The sequence below is a fragment of the Lonchura striata genome, chromosome 4 (genome assembly GCF_050655825.1).
Source record: "Lonchura striata isolate lonStrDom1 chromosome 4, ASM5065582v1, whole genome shotgun sequence".
Taxonomy (NCBI): Eukaryota; Metazoa; Chordata; class Aves; order Passeriformes; family Estrildidae; genus Lonchura; species Lonchura striata.
The window spans coordinates 26146169-26164484 of NC_140706.1; the positions used below are offsets into that span (position 1 = coordinate 26146169).

Sequence of the window (18316 nt, forward strand, 5' to 3'; positions counted from 1 at the left end):
CAGAAAGCTCTCAGTAAGAAGAAACATTTAAAAATTTTGGTAAGTGGGGTTTTTCTATACAAGAAGTTGGAAGCACCACTGCTCTCAAACAATCTGAGTGCCAAAGAAAATGGGAAAAACATCCATTACCCCCCTTAGTTCTTTTTCACCCTTCATCTGCAGAGGAAGTCACTATACTGTAATAAAAATAAAGGTGTGTTTTCTCAGGAATTGTGCATCTTGTCCTTTCTACACATGAAGATGCTTCTGTCTCCACTTCTAGATACGGCCTACCTGAGGTTTAGTTTGACAATGCTCTTAACTTGGTTTTTCAATAGCTGCAAGAATACAAGAATTGCCATGATGGTCACCCTGTCTCCCACACTGGCTAGTGATCCTTCTAGAAGGAGATCTTCACTGGTGCCCACTCCTGTCCTTCATTGATCATAGCTGCACAATTCCCTGACACAAAGGCTGCATTTGGATATGCAAATGCAGGTGTTTTGTAGCCAAATCTCTGTGAAGGTCATGTCTCTTGAAGCTGCTTTCTGTGATTCTATCAGACCCTGTGGCAAAATGGAATTGTGCTGTGTAAAGAAGAGTTTCTTTTCTGTTTGGTTTAAATCTCATTTCACTGAGTGCTGATGAGTTTTGATTCTACAAAAACAGCAATTATTTGCTCCCTATTCATCTTTCACTCTTTTAGACATGGTATTCCTCACCTGGAGATGTTTTCAGCCTGGAAAGTGAGTTACATAATCTCTGGTGATGAAATCACTTTGTATTTGTGATCATTCTTTTTTACTTTAATTTTTCTTTCTCCTGTTTCTTTCTCTGTGTTGTACAGGTTCTGAGATGCATTGGAAGCATCATAATATTCAAAATGAGGGCACGCCATAGAAGTGCTCTGTAGTCTAAATCTATTTTTTTGCTGGGAATTGTTAATGTTCTACTTGTCTTTTGGCTGTCAGAGACCACTATCCTATGTCTTGCAACTACTCAAAATGACTGCCAGGTCCCTGTACTGAAAAAGTCAGAGTAATTTAAAACCAATTGTGTGATGCAGTTAATATTTTTCTGCATTACTATGACGCTTATTAGTCAGCCTCTGACATTAAGATTTTTTTCCTAGGTCTATAATTTTGTCATCAAGAAATACATGTGTTTTCCTTTGGCAGATTATCTGTTAAAATGTTGACCAGATGCCCCCAACACATCCCCAAATGCCTTCTCAGGCATTCTAGATTTTAAACAGCATTGAGAAGTCTCATTTATTTCCTGGAGAACCTTATTTTTTTGAGGGACTTACTAGGAAAACGAACAAACAAACAAAACAAACAACCCTCCATACTCATACAATGTACAAATTCTTAGTATTTCAAGGATGTGGAACTACTGCAATAGAAGTTGTCCTCTCAAATGGGTTTTTTGTGTGATGCCAAAAACAAGTTGGGCGAGTGGGACAAATTACCAGCAGCTCTTCCACTGGTAGAAATGGACATGAGGAAAGGGCTGCTGCTCCCAAGTTAGTGTTGCTGCCACTCTGTATTTCCCACAGAGCCTGGTCCAGCATGCCCCTGTTGTAAATCCTGCCCCAGAACCTACTCTCTTCTTACCAGTTCACTCCAGAGCTCTCCCCCTTCTATTACCTGTTGCATAGCATGCCCTATTCACTCATTCTTCTCTAAAAATACAATAAAATAAGAAAATCTTGTTTCTGGTAGGGATTTATGAAAACCTGGATAGTGAGCTTTCATGTCCCTTTCATTCCCAGATATAGAATTATAGACAGCTGGCTTCCCTAGAGTCCACCTACTAAGGATTTAAACAGGAATGTGCTGTTTTCAACCTACAATTGCTTTCTCTTCTAAAACCCCTTTTTTAAAATTTGGAGCGGATACCATATTTGTAAAACGAATGCCAACAGCTAATATAAAAATCCACAAAGATAAGCAGTCTTTGCAGTTGTTTGAGGATAATGTCACTGTAGTTTTCCTCTTGCACCCTTTTTCTAGCCATAATTTCGTAAGTGCACAGAGGCTTATACACAGCTATCCACTCTGTATGTATCACAGCTGAAGGAGGTATTTTGTTTCCTGATTTTAACAACTATGTGGACTTCACCTAAGCTGTGAGATGCCTAAGCACACAGTTCAACTCCCTTGTCTCTGAGTGAAGAAAAGTTCAACTTTCCAGATTCAAATGACTCACAGGAAGCTGTGTAAGTTCATTGGATTTTTTGGCCTTTTTATAACATCTTCTGTCAAGTGGGGGATGTGAAGCCTGTTATCAGTGTAAGAAAACACTAAGAAAAGTTTAGTTTACCTTTGCAAGGTCAAATGTTTCCCCTCCTAGAGACCTCTTCCTCTCTTATTAAAGAAGCAACTGATTACCTCAAATCTTTCCCTATTTTTTTGATAGGTCACCCCTAAATTCAATGTATTCAACTTCTGCTTCAATTAAACATAAATTTAACCTGCTTGTATGGAATGCACAATAGCAATGGCAATGGCTAAACAAAGATTAGCTCATTCAACTGCACATAATTACTAAAAACCAGCTGCTTTTAACGACTTTTGAAAGAAGAGTTTGCCCATTAGCTGTGCTCATTTTTCCTTTGATATGCATAAATTTAGTGCTAATACATCTTATTCACAAATTTCCTTTTTTCATACCTGTGTCGCAATACTCATGAACTGGGATCAACACAAGTAGGTATTCAGCCTTTTGCAAAGTATGGAAACAAAGTTAGAAAAAAAGGAGACAAGAAATTTTATACATCAGTATATTTATTACAGAAAAATAATCAAAAGTAAAAAATACAAAAATTACATGTAAAAAATACAAAATTACATGTAAAGCAATGTCCAGCAGCTAAGTTGTAATCCCAAGAGGTAACACTGACCACAAGAACAGCCTCGAAGTCTAACATGCAAGGTCTGTCACAGGCATTGCCCTCCTTGGCGTCACCTGGATGTAATGGCTTCCCTCAGATAATCCAGGCACGACTAACCCTGGTGCAGCTTCTGGCTGTTATCCTGACAGCAGATGACAGATGAAGGGAAAGTAGCTCAGACATGTCACCATGCAAGTTTTGGTGGCTATCACAGCACACCCATGACAACATATGATTTTCACAAAGGAAGTTGCCTTCTCAGTGGTTGTGTAAGCCCTTCTCCCTGGAGGCCCCGTGGAAGGCTCTCCAAGGCTCACCTGCCTGTACACAGCAGCAGCTGTGACACAGCACTGCTGTGTATCCCTGACTCCCATTGAAAACACTGCAAAAATACCATATAAAACTAACAAGTGTAAAATTGAAGCCCTGTTGACACTGGGGTTCTTAGTAGATGAAGAATTCAAGAGGCTAAACACCAAGTAGAAAAGTATAAAATCTTATAGTAAAAAAAAGAACAGGGAGGCCAGTCAGTCTAATCCTTCCCCTTTTGCCTGGTGGCTTGAAAGCCCTCTTGCTTGACTAGGAAAGGCTATCCAAGTGCTTTATTAGGAAGTTGAGTATTCAGTCTAATCACTTTGTCAAATCCAGAATCTCTTTTCTGTTCACTAACCAATTAATAGTTACATTATACTTTTCCACGCTATATATTTTGCTTGCAGAATTTCTTTGTGTCGAAGTAAAGATGCCCACAGAAGCTAGTTCAAAAGAGGAGCACTAACCACAGGCTTCATATACAAGCAAACAGAAAAAGCCCACAGAAGACAGTCTTCATCGACAGCGAAGCCCAAACTTTCAGTAGCTGCATTTCTTTCCATATGAAAGCCATTACTTGTTTAGGGGAAGTGCCTCCTTTTGATTTGCTGAGATGTTTCATGGAAGACTGTGTGTCCTGCTGTTTGTAGAGAGTATGTGCCATCTAGATCTGGGGTTTTCTCAGCATCTGGTGGCCTCAGATTTTATGCAACCATAAATTGTTCCAAAATATTGTGTGTTCTTGTTCATGATTTTGGTATCCCTGGCAAAGCGGCCCTTTGTGTAAAACTGGCTTATGGGAAGTTGGTTCAGCACAGTAACTGCAGTCTGACAATACCCTGAATTTGGTGCTCTTAAAGTACTCCATAACCAAGGGGTCAGCTCAGAGACTGGATAGCTGCTTCATTGTGCAAACCATTTAAACATCCTCACACCTTTTCTGTTTGACAGAGACAAACATTCCAACATAAACCACTTTGTCTGTTACACAAAGCATTGCTAGCATCTAAATACAACAGACAAATGTAATTTATCAGCACTAAGAGCTAAATTGCATTAAAGAGAGGTAAATAAACCAGTATGTGCTGGAAAGAGAGGAGTGTATTTCAAAAAGTGCATTTCAAAACACTGGTATTTTGTACAAACAGAACTTTGTAACAATATGCAACTATTTCAAATAAATCAATTTATACCAAATCTAAGAGACAGAATCACAAAATTATTATTTCTAGGCTACAGGAAAGTGCCTTGAAAGAAGATGGTCCATAAAGTTTTAATCATGTTCACCACTTCTGTAAACAGAATAAAATGACCTGTTATTTACATGAGTGCCACCTTGCTCTCAATGTGAAATGTAGAGCTTCTTGGGGATTTCTCTGAGAACATTCCAGAGCCCCTGAGGATAAAATACATTACCTTTGGACTCCTAAACATGAATACAATTTTATCTGAGTGGTCTTCCCAGGTACTACTAGTGCTTGCACCATATGCTTCGCATGGATAGTAGCAAAATGTGCTCAGCAGGGGCTCTGCATATTTTCAGAGCACAGCATGCTAAATTAAGAATTTTTATTGAAACACAGAAGAGGTTTAACAACAGAGAAAACAACATAATGCTTACAGTACTTCTTTTCCTAAGTTTTTAAAACCTGTCCATCAAAATACTACACTGGTCCAAATGTAATGGCTTTTTCATTACATCAATTAAAGCTTGAAAGAAATACACCTACATCAGTTTTCATACTGATTTTCTGACTAAGCTTTCAAGCCCTTTTAAAAACCAGACAAGATCTAAGCTGCTGGCAAAATGTGGAGCAATCAAGGTCTTTGATGAACATGTGAGCTGGAGCAGGGAACAAGCTCCACAGCAGAAATTTCAGGACCCATTACAGGAAGAAAACAAGGAGAGAGGCCTGTGGTATCCTGTGTTCTTCCCCTCAAAAAGCTGCAAGTCTCCTTTGTATTTCAGAACATTTGAAATTTATCTAAAAGCTAATTGGTATTCGCACACCAGAAAAAATATTGTCAGCTCACAGAGAAAGGCTGAAAAATAAAATGTGTTCGGATTGAAAGTTCAGCAAGCGGCAGCTCTGACAAACAGCAGAGATAAATTCCATAATAAATATTTGATTCCTCTACACAGGTAATTGCTAGTAAATGACCATTCTCAAATATGCTTTGGAGTCCTTATTTGAAATAAGTGAGCCTATGTAAGCATTTATTTAAGACAAAATCTTCAAAAGCAGTTAATCAACAAAGTATTGCAAGAGGTTAATTAAGCTCATAGGTGCTAATGGATTTAGAGTCTTATTTATTCAGAGTTATCTAAGTCTGGCTCACTCCCTCCTTCATACTGGCACTAGCAAGAAACCCTCCAGAAAGTTTTGGGGGAATTTTTTTATCCCTGTCCTCATACCAAATTAGAGCAGAGAGCTGGCCTGGAGGGCCAGGTCACTTCATGATCCGTATAGCTGGCACAAGAGAAGCACTGCTTCTTTTGGCACAACCCTATTAGGTGAGCCTAAGCCAAAGTGCATTTTCTGCTAGTGGATGAGCATTTGCAACATTTGATATAAAATGCTGAACCAGTGGCAAAGCTGATTAAAATCAGGACTTTATTCTAATGGCTGCTTCATGGACTCAGAAAACTCATTGCCACAATGTATTGTTGCATATTAAAAGTCCATCAAAATCTCTCTTCTAGGCAAGTAAACAGCTTCTGTAGGATATTCCTCCTTACAGACTGTCTGTGGGCATGCTCTTTGGAATAAGAAAGGGACCATTACCAATATCCTTGTCTAAATTTTTACCTTATATATGCTAAACTCAATCCAACAATTTCTGTGTCAGACTTCTGTTCTTAGCTGTACAAGCTCCAATGGCAGGGTTTCAAACAGGCCCTCTGCTCTTCTCTCTTGCAGTCAGCCAAGCTATTTGCAAACACTTTCACACATTCTCCCGCCTGTGAGAAATGTAGGCCAGTTTACCACAAGCAGACAGTGTGAAACATTCTTAAAAAACCCAGCTGCTGGCCTGTTTTTCATAGCGTGCAAGTCCTTTTAAACACTTGCCTACCTTCTACCCTGTAAAACCTCCTTTTCCACAGAGGGAACTTCCCCCTTTCTAGGGTGAGAACACCACATGAACCATGTTCCCTGCCCCACCACAGCAGACTGCTGTTGCACCACTATTACAATACCCCACTAAGGCCCTAGCCAAATTGTAGGACTGAATGCAAAAGACCCACACCCAGCCGTGTCTGCTTTTAGTTCTGAATATTTCAATGCGTTTTTAAATATCAACAAAATCCATAATTATTTGATTCTTAAGTAAAACAAGCTAGAAATTGAAAGGAGTTGTATTTGTTTTAATACAGTCAATCCAAATTAATTCCACTTAAGTTAATCATCAATACTCAACTACAGTTAAAGAAAAAATTCCTCAGAGATGGGAGATTTCAAATTAGCATGAACGATAAAGATATGTAAGGTAAAAATTAAGAAACAAAATTAATCAGGAATTACAAATACAGAATATCTCCTTGAGTAATGCTTGGACTTTGATCCATTGTTAAAATCTGTGATTTGCACTATATTGTTCAAAAGAAGAATACCATTCACCATGGAAAAAAACATGATATTTTTTTTTTTTAATTACAAGGTTGCTTACCTGGCACTAAGTTGCTGAAGACTTGAACCTTCTCTCTCATTTGATCCCAATTTTGCTTTGCATTCTTTGCAAGTATGATGACACTTCCTACAATATTGAAAGCAAATAACACATTGTAGAATTTTGCTGGATTTTTTCTAATACAACCATAAAGCTTGATGACAAAAGTTCTTGAAGAAGTAGTCTCTTGCCGATATTCTCCAATTTTGTAATATGGGAAATAAACTGCAAAATATGACATCTAAATGTCTCAGCCAATAAGTGCCCATTAATTAATATTAAGTACTCCTTCTAGCAATTGCCAATATAAAACAGGATTTTCTAAGCAGCAAAAGACAGTCCTTGTCATTGTACCTATGAGCAAACCAAGCTAGGAATAAGGTGTATAACATTTTGTGCAATACCAAGTACATACTTTGTTATGTGGGGGAAGAATACAAGTAGAGAAATAGATGAACCATGAAGAAACTTCCCATTATCAGTCAGGTACTTTTATTGGCGTAAAATGGTCTCATGCTGGTCTCAGGGAAAGATGTGGAAAGACAAAGGAGAATGATTTTTTTGGATAGGATTTTTGGAAATGTGTTCTGTGAGCGAAAGTTTTATACCAAATGTGATATTGAGAATGGAGAGCATAACAGGCAGCTGAAGGAGGAGCTGGGAAGGAAGTCAGAGTCTGATTTGATGTGAAGGAGTACTTTATGTGAAGTTGAGAAAACAATCAATAAAATATGGAGGCACCAGGTGACAGAAGTCAACCACTGAGCTTTATTCTATGGTTAGAAGTGCAAGGTGGAAAAAGCACCCCCTCAGTTTGTGCTCTTCATGGTTTGGCATGACAGCATGAGGCTGGGCAAAGCCATAGATGAGAGGAAGGCTTGGAATATTGGCTGAGATTGACATTGTTGTTAAAATATGAGAACATTATAAAAAAAGCTGTAGCATATTTGGCCTGAGGTATGTTCCAAAGGAAGACTTAAAGGATCAAAGTGATAACATGGACAATCTTAGCAGTATGATACTAGATGAAAAGAGAATGAGTCACATCACAGCTAAAAGTACAATAATTTCATTTAAATAATGGATATCCTAGTAACAGGTATTACAATGAGTTTAATTTGTATTTTCTGAAGAATGTGTAATAGTTTCTAATACTGCAATATAGTCCAAGACTATAACTAGTACTTCAGGATCTAATCACAGAATTTAAATTCATAGTTTTGTTGCATATAATTTTTAGTGTGTTTTAGACTATTTTGATCTAGGCTTAATAATTTAAATCAGCACAGACCTTTTTTGTTGTGGACCAAATGGTGCAATACCAATTTTCTGAAACTTTTTCTGGCATTCTCCTATGTATAACATTCTTCCAATGGCAAAACCCAAGACACCAGCAACTATAGAGGCAGATAACAAAACATTGTTAGTACAACAGCTAAAATCAGGAGTGTGCTATAAGCTCCACTTTAATAATATAACAAATTCTGTACCACATCTTCTCAGAACATGTTACAAACACATTTGAAGTTATACAGGGTTTACAAGGGCGAATTCATTAACTACTGAAAACTGGTTACCTATCATGAGAGAGAACAACTGGTCCAAAATAATTGATACAGAAAAAGGATAAAATATTCCTGCATACAGGAAAAGAAGATCATATTTAAAGGACCAGATAATAAAAAATAAAATAAATTCACAATGTCAGCACTAATAGTTCTTGCCTTTGATTGCACACCATGGTTTACTTCTAATGATCACACTTTTAACACCAACTTCTCTGGCCTTCCAAGAAGCTAGAACATCAGCTTGCCATACTCTTGCACTATGGCTTTCACTCCGTAGAATCAGAATAAAAGACTACTTCAATGTCCTTGATTTCCTGGTGAATTTCTGCTGGAGAGGGAATCTATTTAAATTCTTGTCATTTACGAGCCACCTAACTGTACAGTACAGTTTCTGTGCTTCTACTGTTTTCTTTATCAATCCATGGTTCTGAATTAGACAGTTGAGATCAATCAAGCAAACACAAGAAAAGGACCATACTATTTTATATATTATAGTATTGTGACATTGTGATATCACAAATTGTGCAATCTGCCAAGCACAGCTGATCAATGAGCTGACATAATTTATAAAACAAAGTGGAGACTACTTTATACCAATATGAAAGACTGCATTACATAAATATAAGCTGCTACTGAAAATATTTACATTAGAAAAATCTAGTTTCATACATTTATTCTTAAACACATCAGAAATCTGATTTTCTAATCTGCTGGGTTAACATAGAAATTGCAAAAAAAGAAGATTTTGGAATTTTTTCTTTTAGAATCGGGCACAGCTTACTTGCCATCTTGGGGTATGGACCAAATCTTAGGCTTGCTGAGAAAATGCCTACAATAAAAGGAAATAGTCAGAAAGCATATTCACTTGAGAAACTCACCAGCACTCAAAACCAGCACTAATTTTCCTACAGATTTTGCATTTCTTAAGGTAAGGTGAGGATGGTATGAAGTCCACTAACTCAGATTTCAGTACATCAGGGCAGTTTCTATTCCACTAGTTCTTAGTGCATGTGTTTTGGAGCAGTCCTAGAGTCATAGGAGGAAGAGAATCTGGATTTTGCAGGATTCAGCTCAGGCAGGAGTTCAGAGTGTAAGCCAACATGAAAGCAGCACATCAGCCACTGGTGACACCTGCAGCACTGCAGAGGAAGTGATAGTGGCTTATGTTTCAGCAAAACCAACCCTGCACATAAAAGAGCAAAATTAAATCTCTTACACAGGGTCCAGCTCCTTGTGCTGTGATAAGTAGGATGAAACTGCTCTTTGGTAGCTTTCTGTCGCTATCAATTAAAACTGTACCACTTGTATCTAGCCCTCTCCTCTGGAGAGGAAAGATCACACATTTTGGCCTTTAAGAGGAGAGCACAGTGTGCTAAACAAGAAAAACAAAAAATTATCTTTAGCTTTTCCACCAAAATCCACATTCCCCCAGTTAATCTCAGGAGGTGAAAACAGTATTCCTCTGAGAACTCTGTGTCTGCCAGAGGAATGCCATGCTGTGGAGGAGGGTTCCACACAGCAAGATTACAGAGGCAAAGGGAAGGAAAGTAAACACTGGTTGCACTGTTACATGCATTCAGACAGTAATAATGAGGCTTAGAAGCTCCAGCATCTTCTAGAGGCAGGGTACTGTGTGCAGCCATCAGAAGAAAGTATTTAGACAGAGAAGTATTCAGCCTATGCTAAGCACAAGGGCCTTTGCCCACTGTGATCTATGCAATTTTATACTGGGTCTCTCTAGGGAGGGAGGAACAAAATGTTGTTTGTTTCTAATCACCCCCCTCCAACTGTTGACACACAGTAATGATTATTTACTAAGTGCATTTGCTATTTCACAGCTGATCAGAAACATCCAAGTACAATGAACAGAAACTGAGAAGAGTACCTGGTGCTAGAGGCTGGCATGTTAGCTACAGAGACAGCCCAGGTGCCCTTCCTATTACTGCTCATCCTTTTTCCAATGTGTAATCCTTCTCTGATGCACTCTTACTCCTTCCCTCCCTGTCTCCCTACAAGCACATAGATCAAGGATGCAGTAGGGATCAGCCTCTTGGGATATAGCTCAGCAGACTTCAGGGTGCATGCCCCTCACTCTCTCCCCACAACACCAACATCAACCTTATACACAGTCAAGGTCCCCAGCAGGGGAACTGAAGGCGCCAGGCATAGAACCAGGCTCACCCACCACATAAACAGAACACAATTTTCTTTTGTGTTAGCCTGCAGATCGTGAGCCATGTCTACAGAAAGCTCTCTGTCTCCTCACTTTGGCAGTACTCCTTGTCCCTTTGCACCAAAGCTGTAGTCATATTGACACATGGCCACTGGCAAAACATTGCCAGCATTTGCAAACAGAACAACAGTTAGAGCTCCAGTACCCGATTCTAACGCCCCTGCTCGGGCTGTACAATGCTCTGCCCCGCGAGCTGCCCCAGTGAAGACTGCTCAACTACATGTGAGCATGGTGACAAAATCCAGCCACCAGTCTTTGGATTTGCAAATTCTCTTTTCAGTTCATGTTCTTGCAAAAGAACGACTGGGGAAATGCACACATAATAATCAAATCACTATAGCAATGACAGTAATGAGTGAGAAGAATATTGATCTTGAAAAACAGGACTTTAATGATGTATTTTTTTATCTTTACCTTTTGAGATTAGCCCCTGGGTGACAAGTATGCTCCCAAGAGATAAAGGAAGAGCTGTAAAAAGAGAGTAGCTGCTATCAGCCAAAATTTGCTACGTATTTGGTAAATACTCTCTTACACATTAAATGTTTTCTGTTTCTAATGTTAAACACATTATTTCTAAACATTCATTTTGCCTACTGTCTTAATAATCTATTACATCTGCTCCTTCAGATTGCATTCTCTTAAAAGTCAAGATATCCTTACAGCGCCAGACATCAGCCATGCTGTAACATCTGGAGCTAATGCAATGTATATATATTTATTAAATAATAGTTTCCTCACTCTTAATATCTCCTCTAACTACTGCAACACTTTTTATGACAGCAGCTCCAATAAAATGCTGAAACCCTTTTCAATCTTCTCCATTCAGGAAATACATAATTTAGACACAAACTGAGAGGGTGGAAGTAAAGGCACTACAGCACCAAGCACTGATCTTTTTAGCTGTCCTAACATACTTAGAATTTCACAAATCAAAGACACATGCCAGCCTTCCATTCAAAGGCAAGGATAAGTATGTAACAAAGTAAAACATTCCTAAGGTGGTTATTATAATGGACTTCAAGAATAGAACCAACTCTCCAACTGATGAAGTTCATATTAAACAAGACCTCAATCCAACCACCTTTACCTACAACAATTATGCCAATAATTCAATTAAACCTTTAAGAATACAACGCTTAACTTAATATGACAGATTTAACCCACAGCAGTGTTGCAACAAAAAAGCATTTTGCAGACAGTTTTGCAAATATACATCAAGAAGTCATTCTTGATGTGTGATAAGTGTGGTAAGAATGACTTTGGATCACTCTCCTCTGTACCAGAAACTTTCCTGTTTGCATTCTTTAATGATCCTTGCAATCTCTCTGTCTTGAATTTGGGACATGGGACAAAATAACATTGGCTGAAAGCATAAACCTGGATTAGTTTCCCGAATTTAATTGCACAGGAAGAAAAAAAATTAATCAATTAAAGAAGATAAATTATTTAAAAAACAAATAAAATACAAAAACCTTCAAGCAAAACTCCTTATTCTGTTGCTAGCAGTGTGATGAAATCTTGATACACCAATACAGAACAAACTACATAGGTTTTAAGTTTAAAGAACTTATCTTGTTGATCTTTACTTTCCTAAAATTGCTCAGCTGCTATTTACCCCGGAAGCATATTCTTTTATATCTGTTAGTCATTTCATTCTCATGATCTACATTATGTCTCCCAGGAAGAAATGACAGGAAATAAAGGCAGAGTGGCAGTTTTCAAAAATCAAGTTCTGCTCTGTAAAGAAGTCAACTGAAGTTCAATAAAAGCAGACTTTGGAAGTATTTAGAAGAAGGTCAGCATAAACTTGACTAGACTCCCCACTAGTAGAACTTTCTCTCTGAGCAATTTAAATATATCCATGGCATTAACTGAACTCAACCATACTGGCTTCACCCTAGTACAAATCAGGCTGCCAACAGACTTCTTGAAGGTAGCTCTTTTTTCACTCATTGTGATTGTGAGGAAAAAGTGACAGTGTTCTCCCTTGCATTCTACTATCCAGGGTATTGACATGTAAACATATGAGGATTATTTTTCTTTCTTTAAGAAAAGACTCAGTGTTAGCATTTGAAGTGTTGTTATCAGACATCTGAGATAAATGGGTGTACTGGTTTTGACTGGACATGAGTTTATTTTCTCCACAGTAACTGGTATGGTGCTAGGTTTTGGATTTATGACCAAACCAGTCTTTACAATACAGGGATATTTAATTACTGCTGAGTAGACCTTACATAGAGTCAGGGCCATTTATGTTTCTCAAGCTGCCCCACCAGCAAATTGCCTGGGGATGTAGAAGAATTTGGTAGGGGGCATAGCTGGGACAGCTGACCCAAGGGATATTCCAATTCCATACCGTGACATTGTGCTCAGCAAGAAAAGCCAAGGGAAAAGAGTTTCATTAAGTTAAAATCAATTGAAATTTTAACTTTTTTTTGTAAAAACACATCATCTTCAAATGTACATACTCTTGAAAGAAAAACCAGGCATCATAGAATCCTGTAATAGATGAATATACTCTTTTTTCCAAGGCATTGCTTCTTCTATCTCCTTTTATGCCTGACTCCTTTTATGCATGATTTTATAGCCATAATAAGGAAATGCATTTATTGGCCATAGCCACACATTTCACATTATAGGTAATTAATATCTCAGCCCTTCTTCAAGCACTGCTCCCACAAAAGTTAATGGTGGTGCTGGGCAAAAAATACAGAATTGGCTCCACTCCAGATCATAGAGAACTGCTTCAAACTGGTTTCAGAGCAAGGTCATAGCAAATACAGTAAAATACAAACAGGCTGACTGAAATATAAGGAAATGCATGTCAGAGCCCTAAGTGCACCAACAGGCTCTGCAACCTTTCTGCCTCCATACACACCCTGCCAGCTGTTTAGCTGCTTGGCCTCAGAGTCAGCTCTACCATGGCACAGTTGTGTAACACCAAGTTAGACTGCTGAGAAAACAGAAAAGCTCGGAGGAAACAGCAAGAAACTTTGCTCAGGGCCTCTGCCCTTCAGCTCAGGAGCTCTATATAAGCTCAGGCCCTTGCCTTAACTGTGTTGTAGCTATAACATGGAGATCCTCACCCTGCCTTGCTAACCTGATCATGCAGCTTAGCATCAGACTTGCCTGGCCATCACTGAACAGACTGGGCTGACCCTGGTTAACATCATTGGATCTGCTCTCCTCCTCTTTCTGGGTACTGTGATACTGTGCATCATGTACCTGAGGCCCCAGCCCCTGTCACCCTGCTGTCACTTGTGCCTCTTCCTTGCAGATCAGCCCAGTATTGCTACCCTCTGGTAGTGACTGGTTAGCAAAAAGTCATATCACATTTAAATTCCTAAATGTCTCCGTCAGAGGAGAATGCTCATCTTCTGTAGAACTGTAGGCCAGATTTTGTGCTGTACTGTTCCCTTCTCCCCTTCTGAACATGTGCATGCAGAGCTTGATGGGTTCAGGTTGTACTGGACTTGTACTCAGACACCACAGCTATGCCAGCTCATAACTCAGGGCATAAATCAGAGCCTCAAGATTCACAACTCCCAGCCCTCTGAGCACAGTGAACCAGGAAAAATAACACACCATCCTTTCCTCTCTTCATCTATACTTAAGCCATTTCTCTCTTCAATAAGAGCAACTGAGGCAAAATCTGTTATTCATAGCAATAGCACTGAAATACAAGGGAGGAAACCCAGCTTACCCATACAGGTTGTTTTATTGGAGGTGTCTGACTTCCCTGTTGACCTGTTTCAGAAGACATTGCCTCTTTCCTTGTAGTCTGCTACTGCTCTTGTTCAGCAGAAGCTATGCCTTTTATGCTTGGCTACTCTCTTTCTGCTAGGTACAAAGGTAAAAAGTCAAGATATCATACTGATATTCCTAAGCCCAATTCCTAAGTTCATCTAGAAAAAAAATGACCAGGTTGAAAGGAGTGTGTTTTTTACAGCACATAGCATCCAGTCACCTAATACACAATTTATAGCAAAATTTGTCACTTATCAGCAACACAGAGTTGTATGTAACTTAAACAGGTAAGTCAGTAACTACAATTAAATGCTGAATCATGACCTAGTATAGTATGCATAATCATAAAGAAATGCAAATAAATATGAGCAAGTAACTGAAAACCTTTCTAATTTTGTAATGTATTGCAGGTCCAAGAAATAGCCTCTTTAGTGTGCTGTCCAGAACTTCTATCCTCACTGCCACCATCTGAAGCCTGGATTCCATGGGACCCACCAAGCAAGCCTGTCACAAACTACATCTGCATCTGTATCTCCAGAAACCAAATTCAGTTACAAACATGCTTTAAAGAAAAAAAAATTAAACAAACAAACAAAAAAAAAAACCCCAAAAAAACCCCACAAAAGAATAAATACATTCCAAAGTGTTTTAGAGTTGCAGTTTTCCATGCTTGAGAGCTGCACTGCTAGGGAAAAGCAAGAAGGAAACTCATTTATTTCTAGAGTAATTCAAACAATATAAATTGTGATTTTTACCTAGCACTTTGCTGCATGGTCTGGCACTTTATTAACATAGAGGACACTTCTGCTTTTCTGAAAAGTACCTTCTGAGAATGGTGGCACTGAACAAGGCTAAAGTGATTTCAATAGAAAAGATATGTAACAATTTACTGACCTAAATGTTTTTTTGCATTCATAATATTACCGTATAAACCACTTCCTGCACTTATTTTGGGGTCAGTTACACAGCTATGAAGTTTAAGCAACATCTGCTTCATATACACTAGATATTCAGACACCAAAGCTTTTTTAAGCAATAGAAGCAAAATATTCTCCTACCCCTTGGTAAAAAAAAAAAACTAAAATAAAGCAATGAATTCATAACAATCTGCACTTTATTCACAGACACTCACAAAATGACAATGATCACTGTGTCTTTGAAAAACTGTAAGTTTGAAAACCCATATTATATCAGGAAAACTCACAGCTCTACACTGTCTTCCTCAATCTGAAAGCAATTTATTTTCATCAGTCTCTTGTCACTTAATGCAAAAAAAGACATAAAATATCAGAAAGATGTATAAAACTTTAAAGAGGTTTGTATCAATCAAGAATGAATCAAATTTTCTTTTCTTATCTGCTTTCTTATTCTTATCTACTCACAAAGCCTACTTGTGCAGACGGCTGCATAAAAATAATCACTGGAAACAGTTTCTAAATGCTGCAACAGATTTAAAGAGCTTGTCTTTTTCATGATAATAAAACAGCTGAGTCACAGGAGGAAAATAAATAAAATAAAATGAAGGAAAAAGAATGGGTATAAATAAAGATTATAACTATTTGCAGTTTGCCATGGGCCTCCTATGTTGTCCTAAGTACACATTTCTCCTGAATTACAAGTTATTCAGCTATGCTACTGCTTCAACATAATGAAGAACCCCAAAAATATTTAGCCCTTTAAGCAGCCTCATGGTACGTCTCCCACATGGGATGAAAGCTTAGAGCTCTACTGGCAAGAATGAAACAAAGAGACAGAGTTGATGTCATCAAAATATTATGTAACTGAATTATTAATATTCATACCTAGCAGACAAGCTGTCTCCTATCTGAGGAATGTAAAAATGTTCTAATATTTCAAGGCCTTGTGTCTTGCAAAGACAACTGTTATCCCCAAAAATAACTGTATTTCCATTAAGGTACTGGAAAAATGAAATTTCTTATCATTTTCTGCAATACTCATTACTGTTTTCTCAACCTTACATGTAATTCTTAGTGCAATAATTAAGTGTATACTCTGGGAAGAATTTCCCAGTTATATTATTCTGTTTAAATGAAATGCCTATATAATAGAAGATTAAATCTATGCAATTTGTAAGGATCAAATAGTCAAAAAAATGTATTCATCTTTTACAAGAAATGTTCTAGGTAATTTATTCATTTAGAGAAGAAAATGCTAATTTTAGGCTCCTGAAAAAATCTCACAGTTTGAATACCTCTAATGGAATGACAAAGAAATATTATGCAAGAACACGGGTAAGGTTTTCAAATATGAGAGCTGCCAACTTCATGTACTGTGTTTTCAATAAAAAGCCTCCTTCTGAATAGGAATAGTGACCCCCATAATTTCTAGGACTACTTCGGAGAAGAAAGGGGGAGTCAAAATTGCATGTATTTACTGGTCTACGCAGTGGGCTGTGATGCCCAGAGCAGGCACCACACATCAAAGATTTCAGAGGCACTTCAAGGACCATGGAAGATGACAAGCCTCAACATGATGTTTCACACCTATCTGAACTGGCTCTTTGAAATAAGAGCCCGAGTTTAAAAGAGAGGTGAGTCTACAGAGTAGCTGCACTGGGTGGTCAATGAAAAGGTCGCTGCCAGCAGCCTGAGAGCCGGGGCTGGGGAATGCCCCAAGCCTGCCCAGCCCTGCAGCAGCTGCTCAGTGCCCCCGCCCAGGGCAGTGCACGCCCGGCCAGCACTGACCATTTCTTTCCTCGAATCACAGAACCAATTCGGCTGGAAAAGGCCTCTAAGATCGCAGAGTCCTAGCTATGACCAAACACCATCTTGTCAACTGAACCGTGGCACAGCCACGTCCATTCTAATGTCTAATCACCCTTACTGTGAAGAAATTCCTCCTGATGTTCAACCTGAACCTCCTCTAGCACAGCTTGAGGCTACGTCCTCTTGTCCTGCCATTAGTGGTCTGGGAGAGGAGGCTAAACCTCCCTCCGGGTGGTTGCTGAGGGCGATGCAGTCTCCCCGAACATCCTTTTCTGCAGGCTGAACAGCCGAGGCTCCCTCAGCCGCTCCTAGCAGGACGTGTACCCCAGACCCTCCAGCAGCTCCGCTGCCCTTCTCTGGGCACCCTCAAGCCCCTCAGGGGGGACAGCGCCGCCGGGCGGCAGCACAGGCAGACACAGGCACAGACACAGGCAGACACAGGCAGAGACACAGGCAGAGACACAGGCAGAGACACAGGCAGACACAGGCACAGACACAGGCAGACACAGGCACAGACACAGGCAGAGACACAGGCACAGACACAGGCAGACACAGACAGACACAGGCACAGACACAGGCACAGACACAGGCACAGACAGGCGCAGACACAGGCACAGACACAGGCAGCGGCAAAACAGGCTGCGGCCGGCCGTCGAAAGCCGCGTCTCAGGCCCGCCTTTCCCCCGCCTTGACACCGGAGCCGCTTGGCGCGGAGAGGACGAGTCCGACACTCACGGGCCTCACCGCGCTTACCTTGCGCGGGCCGCTGGAGCAAACGGAATGGGCAGGGCTGGGCTGGGCTGGGCTGGGCTGGCCCGGCCCGGCCCGGCCCGGCCCGGCCCGGCGGCCCCGGAAGCGCACGAGCCGCGCCTGCCGGGCCGGGCCGCGGGCTGCCGGGCTGCAGCGCCGCCTGCCGGCCGCCGGGCGCAGGGACAGCGGGCGGCCCTCGGCGCCGCTCCTCGCGCCCTCGGGGCCGTGCGGGCGCTCCTCCCTCCCCGGCGCGGCTCCGGTAGGAGAGCTGCGAGCGCGCCGAGGAAATTCAGCGTCCTCGGATTTCCCCGCTGAAATTCAGAGCTCTGTTTCAGCGAGGGTATGTGTTAATGAAGGTAACAGAATCACGGAATCATTAGGGTTGGAAGGGCCCCATGGAGGTCATCTGGTCCAACCCCCACTGCGAAGGCAGGGC

The 18316-nt window shown here is 40.2% G+C and overlaps 1 protein-coding gene across 4 annotated transcripts in view; it reads right to left on the reverse strand.

Moving 5' to 3' along the window:
- Window positions 1-18007, reverse strand: part of OCIAD2 (OCIA domain containing 2) — a 55131-nt gene extending 37124 nt beyond the window's left edge. The window contains exons 1-7 of one of the 4 annotated variants that reach the window (XM_085578633.1): window positions 17884-18007; window positions 14361-14494; window positions 11072-11125; window positions 9206-9253; window positions 8148-8253; window positions 6857-6943; window positions 2751-4479 (exon numbers count right to left, since the gene is read on the reverse strand). In XM_085578633.1, coding sequence (XP_085434759.1) covers window positions 4461-4479; window positions 6857-6943; window positions 8148-8253; window positions 9206-9253; window positions 11072-11125; window positions 14361-14364 — 318 coding nt within the window. In that variant the 5' untranslated portion in view covers window positions 14365-14494; window positions 17884-18007 and the 3' untranslated portion in view covers window positions 2751-4460. The other 3 variants (XM_021528127.4, XM_085578634.1, XM_085578632.1) reach the window with 3 other exon arrangements.
- Between the last annotated feature and the right edge of the window lie 309 nt (window positions 18008-18316).